This window comes from Bidens hawaiensis, unplaced genomic scaffold (assembly GCF_021521415.1).
Source record: "Bidens hawaiensis isolate Kalapana, Puna unplaced genomic scaffold, B.hawaiensis_p1.1 tig00009445_1, whole genome shotgun sequence".
Classification (NCBI taxonomy): domain Eukaryota; kingdom Viridiplantae; phylum Streptophyta; class Magnoliopsida; order Asterales; family Asteraceae; genus Bidens; species Bidens hawaiensis.
Window position 1 is genome coordinate 133,307 of NW_027491700.1, and position 12,462 is coordinate 145,768.

A 12,462-nucleotide genomic window follows, 5' to 3' on the forward strand; every position below is an offset into this window, starting at 1 on the left:
TTGTACCGTCCTTTATGTGTTGTCTAATCCCCATTGGTTTGGTGTTTATCCCTATGTGGGTTACCATCTTTTTGTCCCATGCTGGTGGGACCTTTGTATTACCATTCCCGAGGTGCCATGGGAAGTAATATTGGACTACACTCTTCGCGCCATGCACTACGCCCGGCGCTAGTGATATTCTGGCGCCTAGTGTTCCGCCCAGTGTTATGCAGTTAGTGATATTTTGTCAAATGGTGGGTTTCATACCCTACCTCTACAGGTATTGTCTTTGAAATCACATGTTACCCGTTTTAGCTAAAATCATTATTTATTATAGAGCTTCGTGCACTTTTACAAACGGGTTATTTTAGTCTACGCCAAATCAAATCTGCAACTCGTAACTTTGATCCTGCTAATAAGATTGGTGAAGGAGGCTTTGGACCCGTTTACAAGGTGAAAAAATAAAAAATAAAAATCACTCCTAATTATAATATTATGTTTACTTGTATATTTAAGATAATTATATTAAAGTTTTTCGTATAATTTTAGGGTGTACTCACAGATGGTTTTAAGATTGCCGTAAAGCAATTGTCCGCCAGATCAAAACAAGGGAATCGTGAATTTGTCACTGAAATTGGCATGATATCCGCTTTACAACATACAAATCTGGTAAAACTTTTTGGGTGTTGCATTGAAGGAAAGGAATTACTATCGGTATATGAATACTTAAAAAATAACAGTCTTGCACGTGCCCTTTTCGGTAAATACTTTACCATCCTAATGATTTAATGTTTAATACTTTTATTAAGGGTGTAAAGCTTGGTTTGTTTATTATTTATTTATATAAATATATAGTTATATTTATCATTATTATATATTAATAATATTTAATGTAATATATTTATTATACTTTTGTGAAAATATATTGTATTTGTATAGCTAAAAGGTTCATTTAAGCTCTGTTCGATTTAAAGATTTAGCGAGCCGATCTTGAGTAGCTTATAAACAACTCTGCTGGTTTACACTCATATTTTATACCTATTAGAGGAAACAACTAGCTAATAATAAATTGTTATAGGTGACGAGGACCAAAAACTTAATTTAGACTGGGCTACAAGAAAGAAGATATGTATGGGAATAGCACGGGGCTTAGCTTATCTACATGAAGAATCAAGATTAAAAATAGTTCACAGAGACATAAAAGCCACCAATGTTCTTCTTGACAAGGATCTTAATGCTAAAATATCGGATTTTGGTTTAGCAAAATTGGATGAAGAAGAGAACACTCATATCAGCACACGAATTGCTGGAACGATGTAAGTTTCACCTTCTTTGTTTTTCTTTTACATTTTACAAGAATTGGTAGAATGATTCAAAATCTGGAGATGAAGTTGGGGTCTCCCTTATAACGTCATATCTATCATAAAGATCTGGTTGCTTACATCCCATAACTTTATTTTGAAGTAGTTTTTTTTAAGGTTTCTAGCCAAATCGCTTCGGGGGTGGGGGTAGGGGGGGTGTTGGCATTTATTAATCGCCCATACCAAATGCTATGACCCCATTTGTTATTTAAAATAACCCAGCCCCATGTGATTACTGATTAGATACCTTAATAGAAACTCTACTTAAAATAAAACAAAACAAACTTAAATATCCCCATATCCTAAACTCTATAAGTAGTCTTGTTATGGTGTGATTTTAGTGGATATGGTTATTGTATTTAAATATGGAAATATTTGTTGGTGTATATTTATAGAGGGTATATGGCCCCCGAATATGTGATGAGGGGGTATTTGACAGACAAGGCAGACGTTTACAGCTTTGGAGTTGTTGCATTGTTGATTGTTAGCGGGAAAAGCAATACAAATTACAGACCAAAGGAAGACTTTGTCTACCTTCTCGACTGGGTACATTCAATATTTTATACCATTATATTATTTTCTTAAATTTCAGAACGGGTTGGGTTGAAATGAGTCATGAATGTCTTTTTCCTTGCTCCATAATATTTACCTTTATTGGTGGTATAACCCCTAAACTCGTTTTGTAGTCATTTAATCTTTACATAGAATTGAAGATTCGCTAAAATTCGTTAGTTAACCCTTTTTAACAAGTCAAAGAAGTTAATAGTTAATACTGTTAAAAAGGTTGCAAGTGTTAAACTAGGGGCGAGTATGGGCTGATTCGGTTTGCTAAATAAGTCCAAACCGAGCCTATACATGTAATCCAATTTTTAGATACATAACTGATCGTTTCATCTATAAATGGTTTGTTTAATTCAGTTCTTGAAAATGATGGTTCGTTTAATTAATGGTTAACCATGGGCATTGGATGTTGTTAGGTTCAAACTAATTTTAATTAATAAGTTCAAATATATCATGAGTAAAATAGATATTAACTAATATTTTATTTAGACAAGAAGTTATGCCAACACGTTTTGGACATATACATTAGTATTTATAAAGGACATATAAAGGTTTGTTTTAACGTGAGCTCAACTTGGCTTATTTGGTGTTTTTGTACACATGTCTTCTTGTTCAAACGGCGAAGATAACCTTTATTAAAATAAAACTTCTAGCAAGATGCTAGAAGGCAACATCAAACCATTATTACATATTAGTTACACACATATGATTAACCGACCATTAAAAAAAAATCATAACTGAACCTTTGCCTTTTCAACCAGTTCAGTTATTTAACTATTCAATTTCAATTTTTCTATTCTTATTAAATTATTCAGTTTTCTTATTCACGCCAAGGTTAAAATATAAAATTGTTAAAAGTTGATTTATTTTTGACATTGTTGACCCTCTTACATATACTTAATTTGTTAACTATAGTTAAAAAAACAAATATATACTTTAGATGATTTTAATGCGTTTGATGCCTTTTCATTTAAGCTCTTTTATCTCATTGAAATATTTTTGATATAAAAAATAAAACAAGAGCTAATTATTCATTTTCCTTGTTTAGGCTTGTGTGCTACAAGAGCAAGGGAATCTTTTGGAACTAGTAGACCCTAGTCTCGGAAAATACTCAAAACAAGAGGCCATGATGATGATTAATTTGGCTCTTCTATGCACAAATGCATCTCCCTCCCTAAGACCACCCATGTCAGCAGTGGTCAAAATGTTGGAAGGCAAGATGCCGGTTCAACCCCCAATAGTCAAAAGAGATGCGGGGAACCCGGACATGAGGTTCAAAGCCTTTGACTTGATATTACATGATAGTCAAACTCAACTCTCCACCATTTTAATTGGTATTTATGACCATATATAAACAAATGAGTTAATGTCGTTGGAACCCTTTTCTAATATAAGTGTCAATCATTGAGGTCATCGGAGCCCTAAAACCATCACCGAAATCGGTTGGGGTGCTCAAGTGGTGGTGGCTGGATGGTGGTGGTGTTGGTGTTCAGGTTGAGTTTTCCGGCCAAAAGTGTTTTTTCGACGACCTGTAACTAACAACGTTAGCATTTCGTTAGTTTTGGACCATTGGGAACAAATATGAGAAAATGTGGGATCTATTACGGACAGAAACCATTGCAATGTATGAGACTTGTTCCACTCGGTTGTGTAGTTGTGTAGGCAACTGATGTGGGGTTCAAAAGCAAAATAGGTCCCCTCACCCATCAGACTAGTCTTTTGGGTTGAATTCTTCTGTTTGGCTTGTAACATTAGTATTAGAGCCAACTTCGGAGTTGTGGCCAGGAGGAAGCCAGTCGTGACCAACAAGGACTCGAAGTGGTGGCCCACGGAGTGGTGGCTTGGTGTGAGCCAGCCGTTACCAACGTGGCTGTGACCAATAAGGACTCGGAGTTGTGCCCTAGAGTGAGCCATCTGTGACCAACTAGGACGTTGGCGTTTAAGGATGGTCTATTGTTACGGACTTGTTCCACATCGGTTGTGTGGGCAACTAATGTGGGGTTTATAAGACAAATGGGTTCCCTTACCCATAAGAATAGTCTTTTGGGTTGAGTTCTTATGTTTGGCTTGTAACATAAATCACCTTCTCGTGCTCCTTGACAAACTTGTCAAGATCATGATTACGAGTGTCCGTCATGGTAGCAACTAGCATGTGACTCTGAGGAGATCGCCTAGAAATTACTCCGATACCCTTGATAGGGTTTGAGGCTTGAGGGAAAAGATATCTAAGAATTAGGGGAAGATAATGAATCAATATTCTGGATGAGCTCCAAATTATAACATAATATTCATTAAATAGAAATAAAATCACAAACTATATCCCAAACAACTGAAAAAGTAAACTATGATAACCCTACAGAATGCAAAGTAAATAAAATCCAAATAAACATAAAAAGTCATGTAACAATACTCCCTCCTTAACCCTATTTTTCCACAAAAAGTGATTCAAGGAACCTTGTTTTCATCTTCTACAACAAACCGTTTTGATGCTTGATCTTTTCATCAACTATCACTTGGAGTATGTAAAGCTGCCTTTTCTTACACTTGTGGCCAGAAAAAACTTTTCGTTACGCAAGAAACATTCCCCATTTGCCATTTTTAACTCAAGTTCATCGCTCGTCAAACGCCTCGAGCTAAGCATTCCCGGTTTAGAAGCCGGTGACACAGTTGTTAGACTCGGTAGCAAGGGATGTTTTGAATCATTAACCAAAGGAGTAAGTTTGGCATCTTCGTGTTGTGAACCATCCTCCACATCTTTAAGTCGATTCATCAAGATTGTGTTCTTGATAGTTTGAAGTCTCGCTAACCCATACGCCTCATGTAACATTTTAGGCTTGAACGTTTTTACTGTCCCTTTTATTCTTGACTTCAATCCTTTCACATATAGGCTAACGACATATGGTTTACAAATGGTAACCTTGTTAAACAAGTTATCGATACCTGAATTCTTTCTTGTAGGCCATCAATGTCATAGTGATTTGAATAAGAGATGTTATGTCTTTCATTACATCTTCAAACATGGTGTTATAGAAATGAGCCGAAATAGCCAAAGCATAATCTTCCCATGGTAGTTCAGCCACGATAAGCCCTCTTGTTTTCATATACGATTGATTCCATTCAATCGCATCCCCCTCAATGTGTATAATCGCATGCCTTAGTTTGAGATTTTCCGGTGTCCCGTCGATGGTGAACAAGTATCGATCCACGGACACACTTGTTCGATTTTTACTACTAAACCGTTTTATTTGTTTTAACCGGAAGTAAACATCATAGTGGTTTTAGTCTACTAAGTAAGTTTTAAAGAGAAATTTAAAAGCATAAATTAAAGACAACATTTTTGTATTTTTAAGATAGAAGATTGAGGATAAAAGTGTATCATCTTGGTTCAAACTCCTCTTAATTTGGTTTAACAATTAGTTAGTAAGCATGTGATGTGAGCTTTCTATGGTGATTAAATGTGGGAATAAGAATTATTCCATGATAATTAAAGATAAAGATATGTATAGCTTTATCATCTCCACAAAAACATCATTTTATGTAAGCACGTGATTATAATAAATATCTATAAGTTCTCACTTTAAAGATGAGACAATCCCTTAAATTACTAAGCAAATTGTCCTTAATATTTTAGTAAAAATAACTTTTGTATCATACTTAAAATACCAATTAAGATTAGTTGAGTTGTAAAGGATTAACCTTGAATTACCAAGTATTAAGCCGCACAACTCTTGACCGGTTATAGAACTCATGTAATAACTACTCAAGAGTTGTTTAAAATATGTTATGTTGCACACTCACTTAACAAGTGCTTAACCAATCTTAGTGGATGAATTTCCAACAATCCGTTTCCACAACATTGTTGATAAGTCCCATTCTAAAATGGTTAATTACTTCTAATAATTAATTTGGTCCACGTTTATATTAGGATTTATGTTTTTTTTTCCATTACCAATCTCGTACAAAAATAACAATTCCTCGACTTATCATCAAGCTCGGAACTTGGCATCTCTTTTGAAGATTCTTAATTTATTAACCAAGCCCTTACAAGAGTGGCGGTTCCTCGGCTTATCGTCAAGCTCGGAACATGGTGTCTATTTTTAGGTTCGGCAAGGCCTCACTAGACTAACAATTTCTCATCTTATCATCAAGCTTGGCACTTGGGGTATCTTTTAAGAGTATTTTAACATTACTCATCAAGTGATAGTTGCAACATAACCGTTACTTATTAATAACAGGTCACATGTTTAACTAATATTATAAACGTCAATTAAGATTTATTATAAACCAAGATAATACTATGAAAGTTTAGTGTTAGTCCACGGTATTGTCGTCTCGAGTCTTTGTAATCGTTATGTAATTTATTATTATTTTAATGTAAAAGGCAATTTAGTAATTATAAGTCGCATACGTTAAGTTATGGTTCATTCATTAAGGATGTTTAATGAATGAACATTAATCGTTATTATTGCATGTTCATTCGTTAAGGATGTTTAAAGAATGGACCTTATACGTTATGTATTGTATCCATTCGTCATGGAATGTAGACGAATGGGGTATAGCGAATAAGTCTTTCGCTATACCATTTTGGTTATTTATGTAATGAAGACGAATGAAAGTCATTCGTTACGGAATGTATAACGAATGGCCTTCGTCTTCTATATATAGGTTGTTATGCCTCGGATTAATTTAAGTGTTTTATAAAGTTATTCCTCCCTTGCTGTTACTCTGTCCGATTATCCTCTCAACACTTCGTTAATATTATTAAGTCCATTATACATATACATATATCATATAACTAGATCCGGTATCGAATCGATATGACCGATTCAGTTAACTGAAGCTCTAAACTAGTGTTTTATCATTTAGCCATTAATAAACATAATGTTAACCATCAAAGTAATAGATACAAACATGATCAAATCAAAACAATCTAACCAATTTGAATGACTAATTTTTTATGCTAATGACTTATTCCAAGAGCTTAATCTCCTTAACCTTCAAGGGTTGCATGAATGGGATAATTCCCTTATTAATGGTGGTGAAAAGGGGTGGTTGAAGTGGAGTAAATGTGGTTGTAAGGTGCATGGAATGTGGAAGATGAACATTCCATTTATAGGCTAATCAGGTGCCCAAAACACTGTCGTTCTAAGCAAAGCATGGCTATGTGAAATTTTTGTCATCTTGCATTGAATGCTCATGTCAGATTCATGTAGCAAGGGAAAACATGGCCGTTTTAAGCAAAGCACGACCATGGTGAGTCCACAACAGTCCAAATTTTGTCCTTTTCTCTTGTACCAAAGACATGGGTGTGTTTTGGGAAGACACGACCAAGTTTAGCTTCTAAACCTTATATTTTGTATTTTCCTCTTACTCTTGATAACATGGGTGTGTTTAGGTTAACATGGTCATGTTGTGTCTTCCTAAATTTAAACTTTACTTCGTAAAGTCTAGACATGGCCATGTCTTGATTCACCATGGGGTCTGTTGAGTCTCCTTTCACTGTTTATCTCCTTTTTTCTTCGCATATCAACGCGTTTTATTCCTTACGGTTATATTTACATATAGATATAAATTATAAAATTTCATAGTTATTTATTCTAATATATTTGCCGAAATCACACCTATTTGGAGATATTTTAGTGCGAAAAAGATGTATAAATTCTTATACATCAAATCTCCTCACGCTTGAACCTTTGCTTGTCTTCAAGCAAGCTTTGAACAAATTCTTCGAACCGCACATAAACCAAAGTTAAACATCCCAAGAAATTTTAGAAAGTTCCGGTAATCCATAAGAGCAAAACGTGTTAGTATATATAGTGATATTTAAAATTATGGTTTGCTTTTATGAGCTTCTTCTTATGCGAAACGTCACATACTCGCAATGTTCACACACACTCGGTTTATATCTAGACATACTTGTAATGTTGTATTTATAAACACGTTTACCCAAGATACGACTTATAGAAAATATGCTTGTCGAGATATCAGTTCTCCATCCACTTAGTGAAGTGCTACATATGTTAAAAAGATAGTAAATTTCCAAGGGTTTCGGTATGTGGGTGGTCGTTTTTGTCGGGTATTTTGGCGTAGGTGTTTGGATGGGTGCGACTAATCGAGTTGTTTCTTAAAAATATTTATTCCTTTTGTTGCTCTTGCTCCATTCTTTGTCCTAAAATGTGGTGAATAAATTTTTTTACAATCCTAATGACTCTTTTTAAGGTCAGATCGTCAAGTCCGGTTTTGTCCAAGATGTGGATCAGTTCTTCCTCAACCCTGAACATAACTTCAACTCTAATGGATCGTTCGACTTTGAGCCTAATAGCCTCCACCCTCATTAGTTTGGTATATTCATATTGGGATTGAGTTTGACGTACTCTACATCTTCTTTTGTGAGACAAATTTTTGTAGCCAAAACATCGTTCAAATCTTTTTTCTCGTCTTTTCATTGCGCTTTTGGAAATTCCACAAAATGGTGGCCTTTGTTCCTCTTCGCACCACTTTTTCCTCACCTCATTGCTAAAGAGAAAAATTATCTCCCTAAGTTCCGGAAGCAACCTAGGTTTTGCGAATTGTGGGCAGCAAAGTAAATTGCAATAAAAAGTATGCATTCCAATTAAGGTCTTTCGGTAAAAGATCAATGCTAAATACTACCGGTAAAAAGTTAATTTGGTAGGATAGGCTTTTGGGTAGGTTAAATGTTCTGGTGATAGGAATAGGGTTTGCTGTTGTGGTTTTTTGGAAATATATTACCTTTCATTTTATGCATCATTTCATCTGGTCTCGAATTGAATTCTCAAGACAATTTCTAATCTGCAAGAAGTACATGACTCACTCAAAAGTATCTAATATATGAGTAATTTTCTGAATATCTGCATGAAGACTTGATTCTCACAAACAGGAGGATTGGGTGAAACTGCCATGTTTTGTATAAAGTTAATCTCAATTTTACATACCATATTTTTAGTTTTATCACTTTAGAAGTAGATTTATCATGTTCAAATATTTCTCGTTATTTCTTAACCATCAAGGGTTGGATGAATGAGATAATTCCCTTATTAATGGTGGTGAAAAGAGGTGGTTGAAGTGGAGTAAATGTAAAATTGAGATTAACATTCCATTTTCAGGCTAATCAGGTGCCCAAAACACGGCCGTGCTAAGCAAAGCATGGCCATGGTGAAATTTTTGTCATCTTGCATTGAATACCCATGTCAGATTTGTACAGCAAGGGAAAACATGGCCGTGTTAAGCAAAGCACTACCGTGGTGAGTTCACATCAGTCCAAATTTTATCCTTTTCTCTTGTACCGGCGACATAGGTGTGTTTTAGAAAGGCACAACCATGTTTAGCTTTAGAACATTCTATTTTGTATTTTCCTCTTTTTCTTGATAACATGGGTGTGTGGGTTTTTATTAACCCTAACTATAGTCTTTTGATCACTATTGGGTCTAACTTTATTTTTTATTTTAATGAATATCATGTATATTGATTCATTATCACGTGATATTCATTAAATAAAAATCAAACTATGATAACCCTAGAGAATGCAAAGTAAGTAAAACCCAATAACATAAAAGTCACGTAAAATGATCGTTATCAGTCAGTTAGTTAATCGGGACCAATAGTGACCAAAAGATTAAAGTTGGGATTACAAAAACCCATACACCTTGAAAAATGCTAGAAATAATTGTTGTTCAAAATTTCATAATAAAAAATAATGCACACAGAGAACTGGATCTGCTCATTTGGCCAAAGACCGCTTGAAAGGCGTGGGCACATACTAGGTGTAAGTCATGCTGGTGGGTTGACCCGAACATGACACGCGTGTTTGCGGGTTAACCCAAACACGACTCGTTTGACTTGAAGTGTTTTATTTTTCTAATATTAAAACTTTAAATTTGCACAAGATATTGACCAATATAATTTATTATTTACAAAATATTTTTTTAAAATAAATAAAAAAACAAATGGGCTAAACGGGCCAACACGTGAACCTGAGGTCCCGGGCATGTCATGACCTCACAATGTTTGGGATTATTATGTCATGGCGAAAAGCATAAATTATTGTATTAGCAATAATTTAGTTAAAAAAATTAACATAAATTTATTATATAGTTTAATGTAGGAAAAAATTCAACAAGAGGCCGAGCTAATGGAAAACGAGTCTGATGATTCATCCTTTGATGATATTGAGTGTATGAAGCGTGTTTTAGGAAAAAGGTGTGGGCACATACGAGGTGTAGGTCATGTTGTGAGAAAGCCCACCCATGATATGCCCTCGATTAAATGCACTCCCACCCCTCGACAATTTTGGAAACAAAGTGTTACGAATGAGGTGATAGATGACGTTGTAAAACAACTTGAACCACAAGTTCAATCGCAAATGAATGCACAATGGGAAATATTGAAACAACAAATGTGACAGCGGATGCAACAAGATTTTGACCGGCAAATGGAACAAATGCATAAGGGTCTTGAGAAAAAATATCGTCATCGACGTGGTGGTCTTAGTCGTGATGGTAGTAGTGAGGATGAAGAAAATTAGCTATGTTATTTAGTTTCTAGTGGTTTGTAGTTTGTACTTCTTGATACTTTGGTTTGAATTTGTTTAACTTGGATATTTTGGTTTGTATGCATGGTTTAATTTAGGATGATTTGGTTTGTAGTTTTGTTTATAATGTTCAACATGTTTTGTTTTGTTTTGTTTTAGTGCTGGGTTTTTGTGGTTCAAAACTAGAATTATTAAAAATTAAATAAAGTAAATAAAAAAAATTTAACCCTATAGCAAGGACAAGTCGTCGCTATAGGTCTTTTACAAGTCGTCGCTATATAATTTCCTCATTTATTTAATCGTTATTGTTTATATTTTTTTCCTTATATTTACGTCCGCTTACAACGACAAAATGTCCTTGCTATAGGTAAAACATAAATATTTTTTGGATTAATTTGAAATATTATAAAAAAAGATGTCATTTATTTTAAATTATTTTTTTTACACAAATGTTTCATGGCGACATGTCCTCACTATATGTCCATCAATAACGAGGACCCTTGTAGTGAGGAGTCTATGATCCTATTGAGACGAGCCTATAGTGACAAATTTGGTAGTGACGAAATGTCCTTGCTATAGGTGAGAAACGACTTATAGTGAGGACATGTCCTCGATACAAACCTAAATTTTGTCCTTACTGTAAGATTTTATTCTTGTAGTGAAGAAAATATACATGGAATTAGATATGCTATTTCACTTCAGATCATTGCAAAAAATATATGCAAATAAACTAAAATGATTCTAAATAATAAATTAGCCATATTTTTTAACATTTGCATTGGTGACCCATTACAAGATGTTATTATTTAAGGTTTACTTTAATTTTTACTATATTTAATATATAATATAAATACTAAAGAATATATCTTATAAAGTATATCTTAAAAAATCTAATATTTGTTAAACTGGGTTGAAGTATCGTCTATGTTGGTTCCAATTTCATAAGTTGTTGATGTATTGTTGTTTAAAACTGTCTTACATTGCCATCCCTAAGGTTTATGTACGTGTTCAGGGCCCACGTGTCAATAAGGGGCAGCCGCATGGCAATGCCGGTGCGGTGAATCAAGATATACGACTAATTAATATGGAGCAGGGTATGATAAGCTTGGATAGGATGATATAGTGGCTAGTTCGGGTCATAAGCGGTCTCATTGATGATGATTTGTCATTACATAACCTGCCACCTTCTCCAAAGGAGACGCAGCCGCAGGAGGAGTCGGGCCTTCATGATGTTGTGATGATGCCGGTGATGGTGATGATGCCGGTGATGAGGATCAAGGTTTATGATGATACCAAGTATGATAACATGCACAATTTAGTTATTATGGTTTATCTTTTGGAGGTTGTCACATGCAAATGTTATCTTTTTTGTTGTATGTGTTGATGATATTATTTTGGGTGGACGTAGTAGTACCTTTTCTTTTGAAACTACTCTTGGGTTTGATGTATGTTGGTACTTATCTTTTTATCTATTTATTATAGAACTATGTGAGACTAGTACTTATGGGTGTTCACAGTCTGGTTTTGATGTTTCTTAGGTCAAACCATGAGCTATACCGTTAGTAAAGATTTTTGGTTGCCGAAACCAAACCGAAGTAACACAAACCACATGGTGAAAGCCAAATATAAACAAATTTATTTATATAGGATATTACAAATTCGAAATGAAGCAAAAAACCAACAAGGTGAGTGGACGCAACGTATTATCTTTAATTTTCTATCTATTGCCAAAAAAACATATAATATAAATATTTAAAAATAAAATATATTTAAATTAAGCGTCCGGATAACAAGTGGAAAAGAAAGTAGAAGTGATATGTGTAGATGTATGTGTTTTATTTATTTATTTTTTTAAAAAGGCAAGATTTAGTTTTATAGTGATAAATAAGGTATACAAATCGTATAAAATAGCATATGATTTGAATAGCATGTACATGTTTCCTAAACGCCTCGTATAACATCCTATACAACTTGTTTATAAACTTTACACAAAAGTGAGAGTACGACTAGTAT

At 34.3% G+C, this 12,462-nt stretch overlaps 2 protein-coding genes across 2 annotated transcripts in view; both read left to right on the top strand.

Moving 5' to 3' along the window:
- The window catches only part of LOC143532448 (putative LRR receptor-like serine/threonine-protein kinase At1g53440), a 201,031-nt gene that overhangs the window by 111,402 nt on the left and 77,167 nt on the right, over window positions 1–12,462 (top strand). The window lies entirely within an intron of this gene.
- On the top strand, window positions 318–10,443 carry LOC143532411 (putative LRR receptor-like serine/threonine-protein kinase At1g53430). Its single transcript, XM_077027470.1, has 8 exons — window positions 318–432; window positions 529–739; window positions 1,058–1,295; window positions 1,736–1,886; window positions 2,950–3,235; window positions 6,880–6,980; window positions 10,024–10,233; window positions 10,324–10,443. The coding sequence occupies exons 2-8, from the start codon at window positions 619–621 to the stop codon at window positions 10,441–10,443; spliced, it is 1,227 nt and encodes a 408-aa protein (XP_076883585.1). The 5' UTR covers window positions 318–432; window positions 529–618.

What these genes read in the sequence shown, in the direction of transcription:
- LOC143532411 (XM_077027470.1), top strand. Translation starts at nt 619, where the DNA reads ATGATATCCGCTTTACAACATACAAATCTGGTAAAACTTTTTGGGTGT. An exon ending in ACACGAATTGCTGGAACGAT is followed by an intron (nt 1,296 to 1,735) that starts GTAAGTTTCACC and finishes GTATATTTATAG; the next exon opens with AGGGTATATGGCCCCCGAAT. An exon ending in ACTCTCCACCATTTTAATTG is followed by an intron (nt 3,236 to 6,879) that starts GTATTTATGACC and finishes ACTTATTCCAAG; the next exon opens with AGCTTAATCTCCTTAACCTT.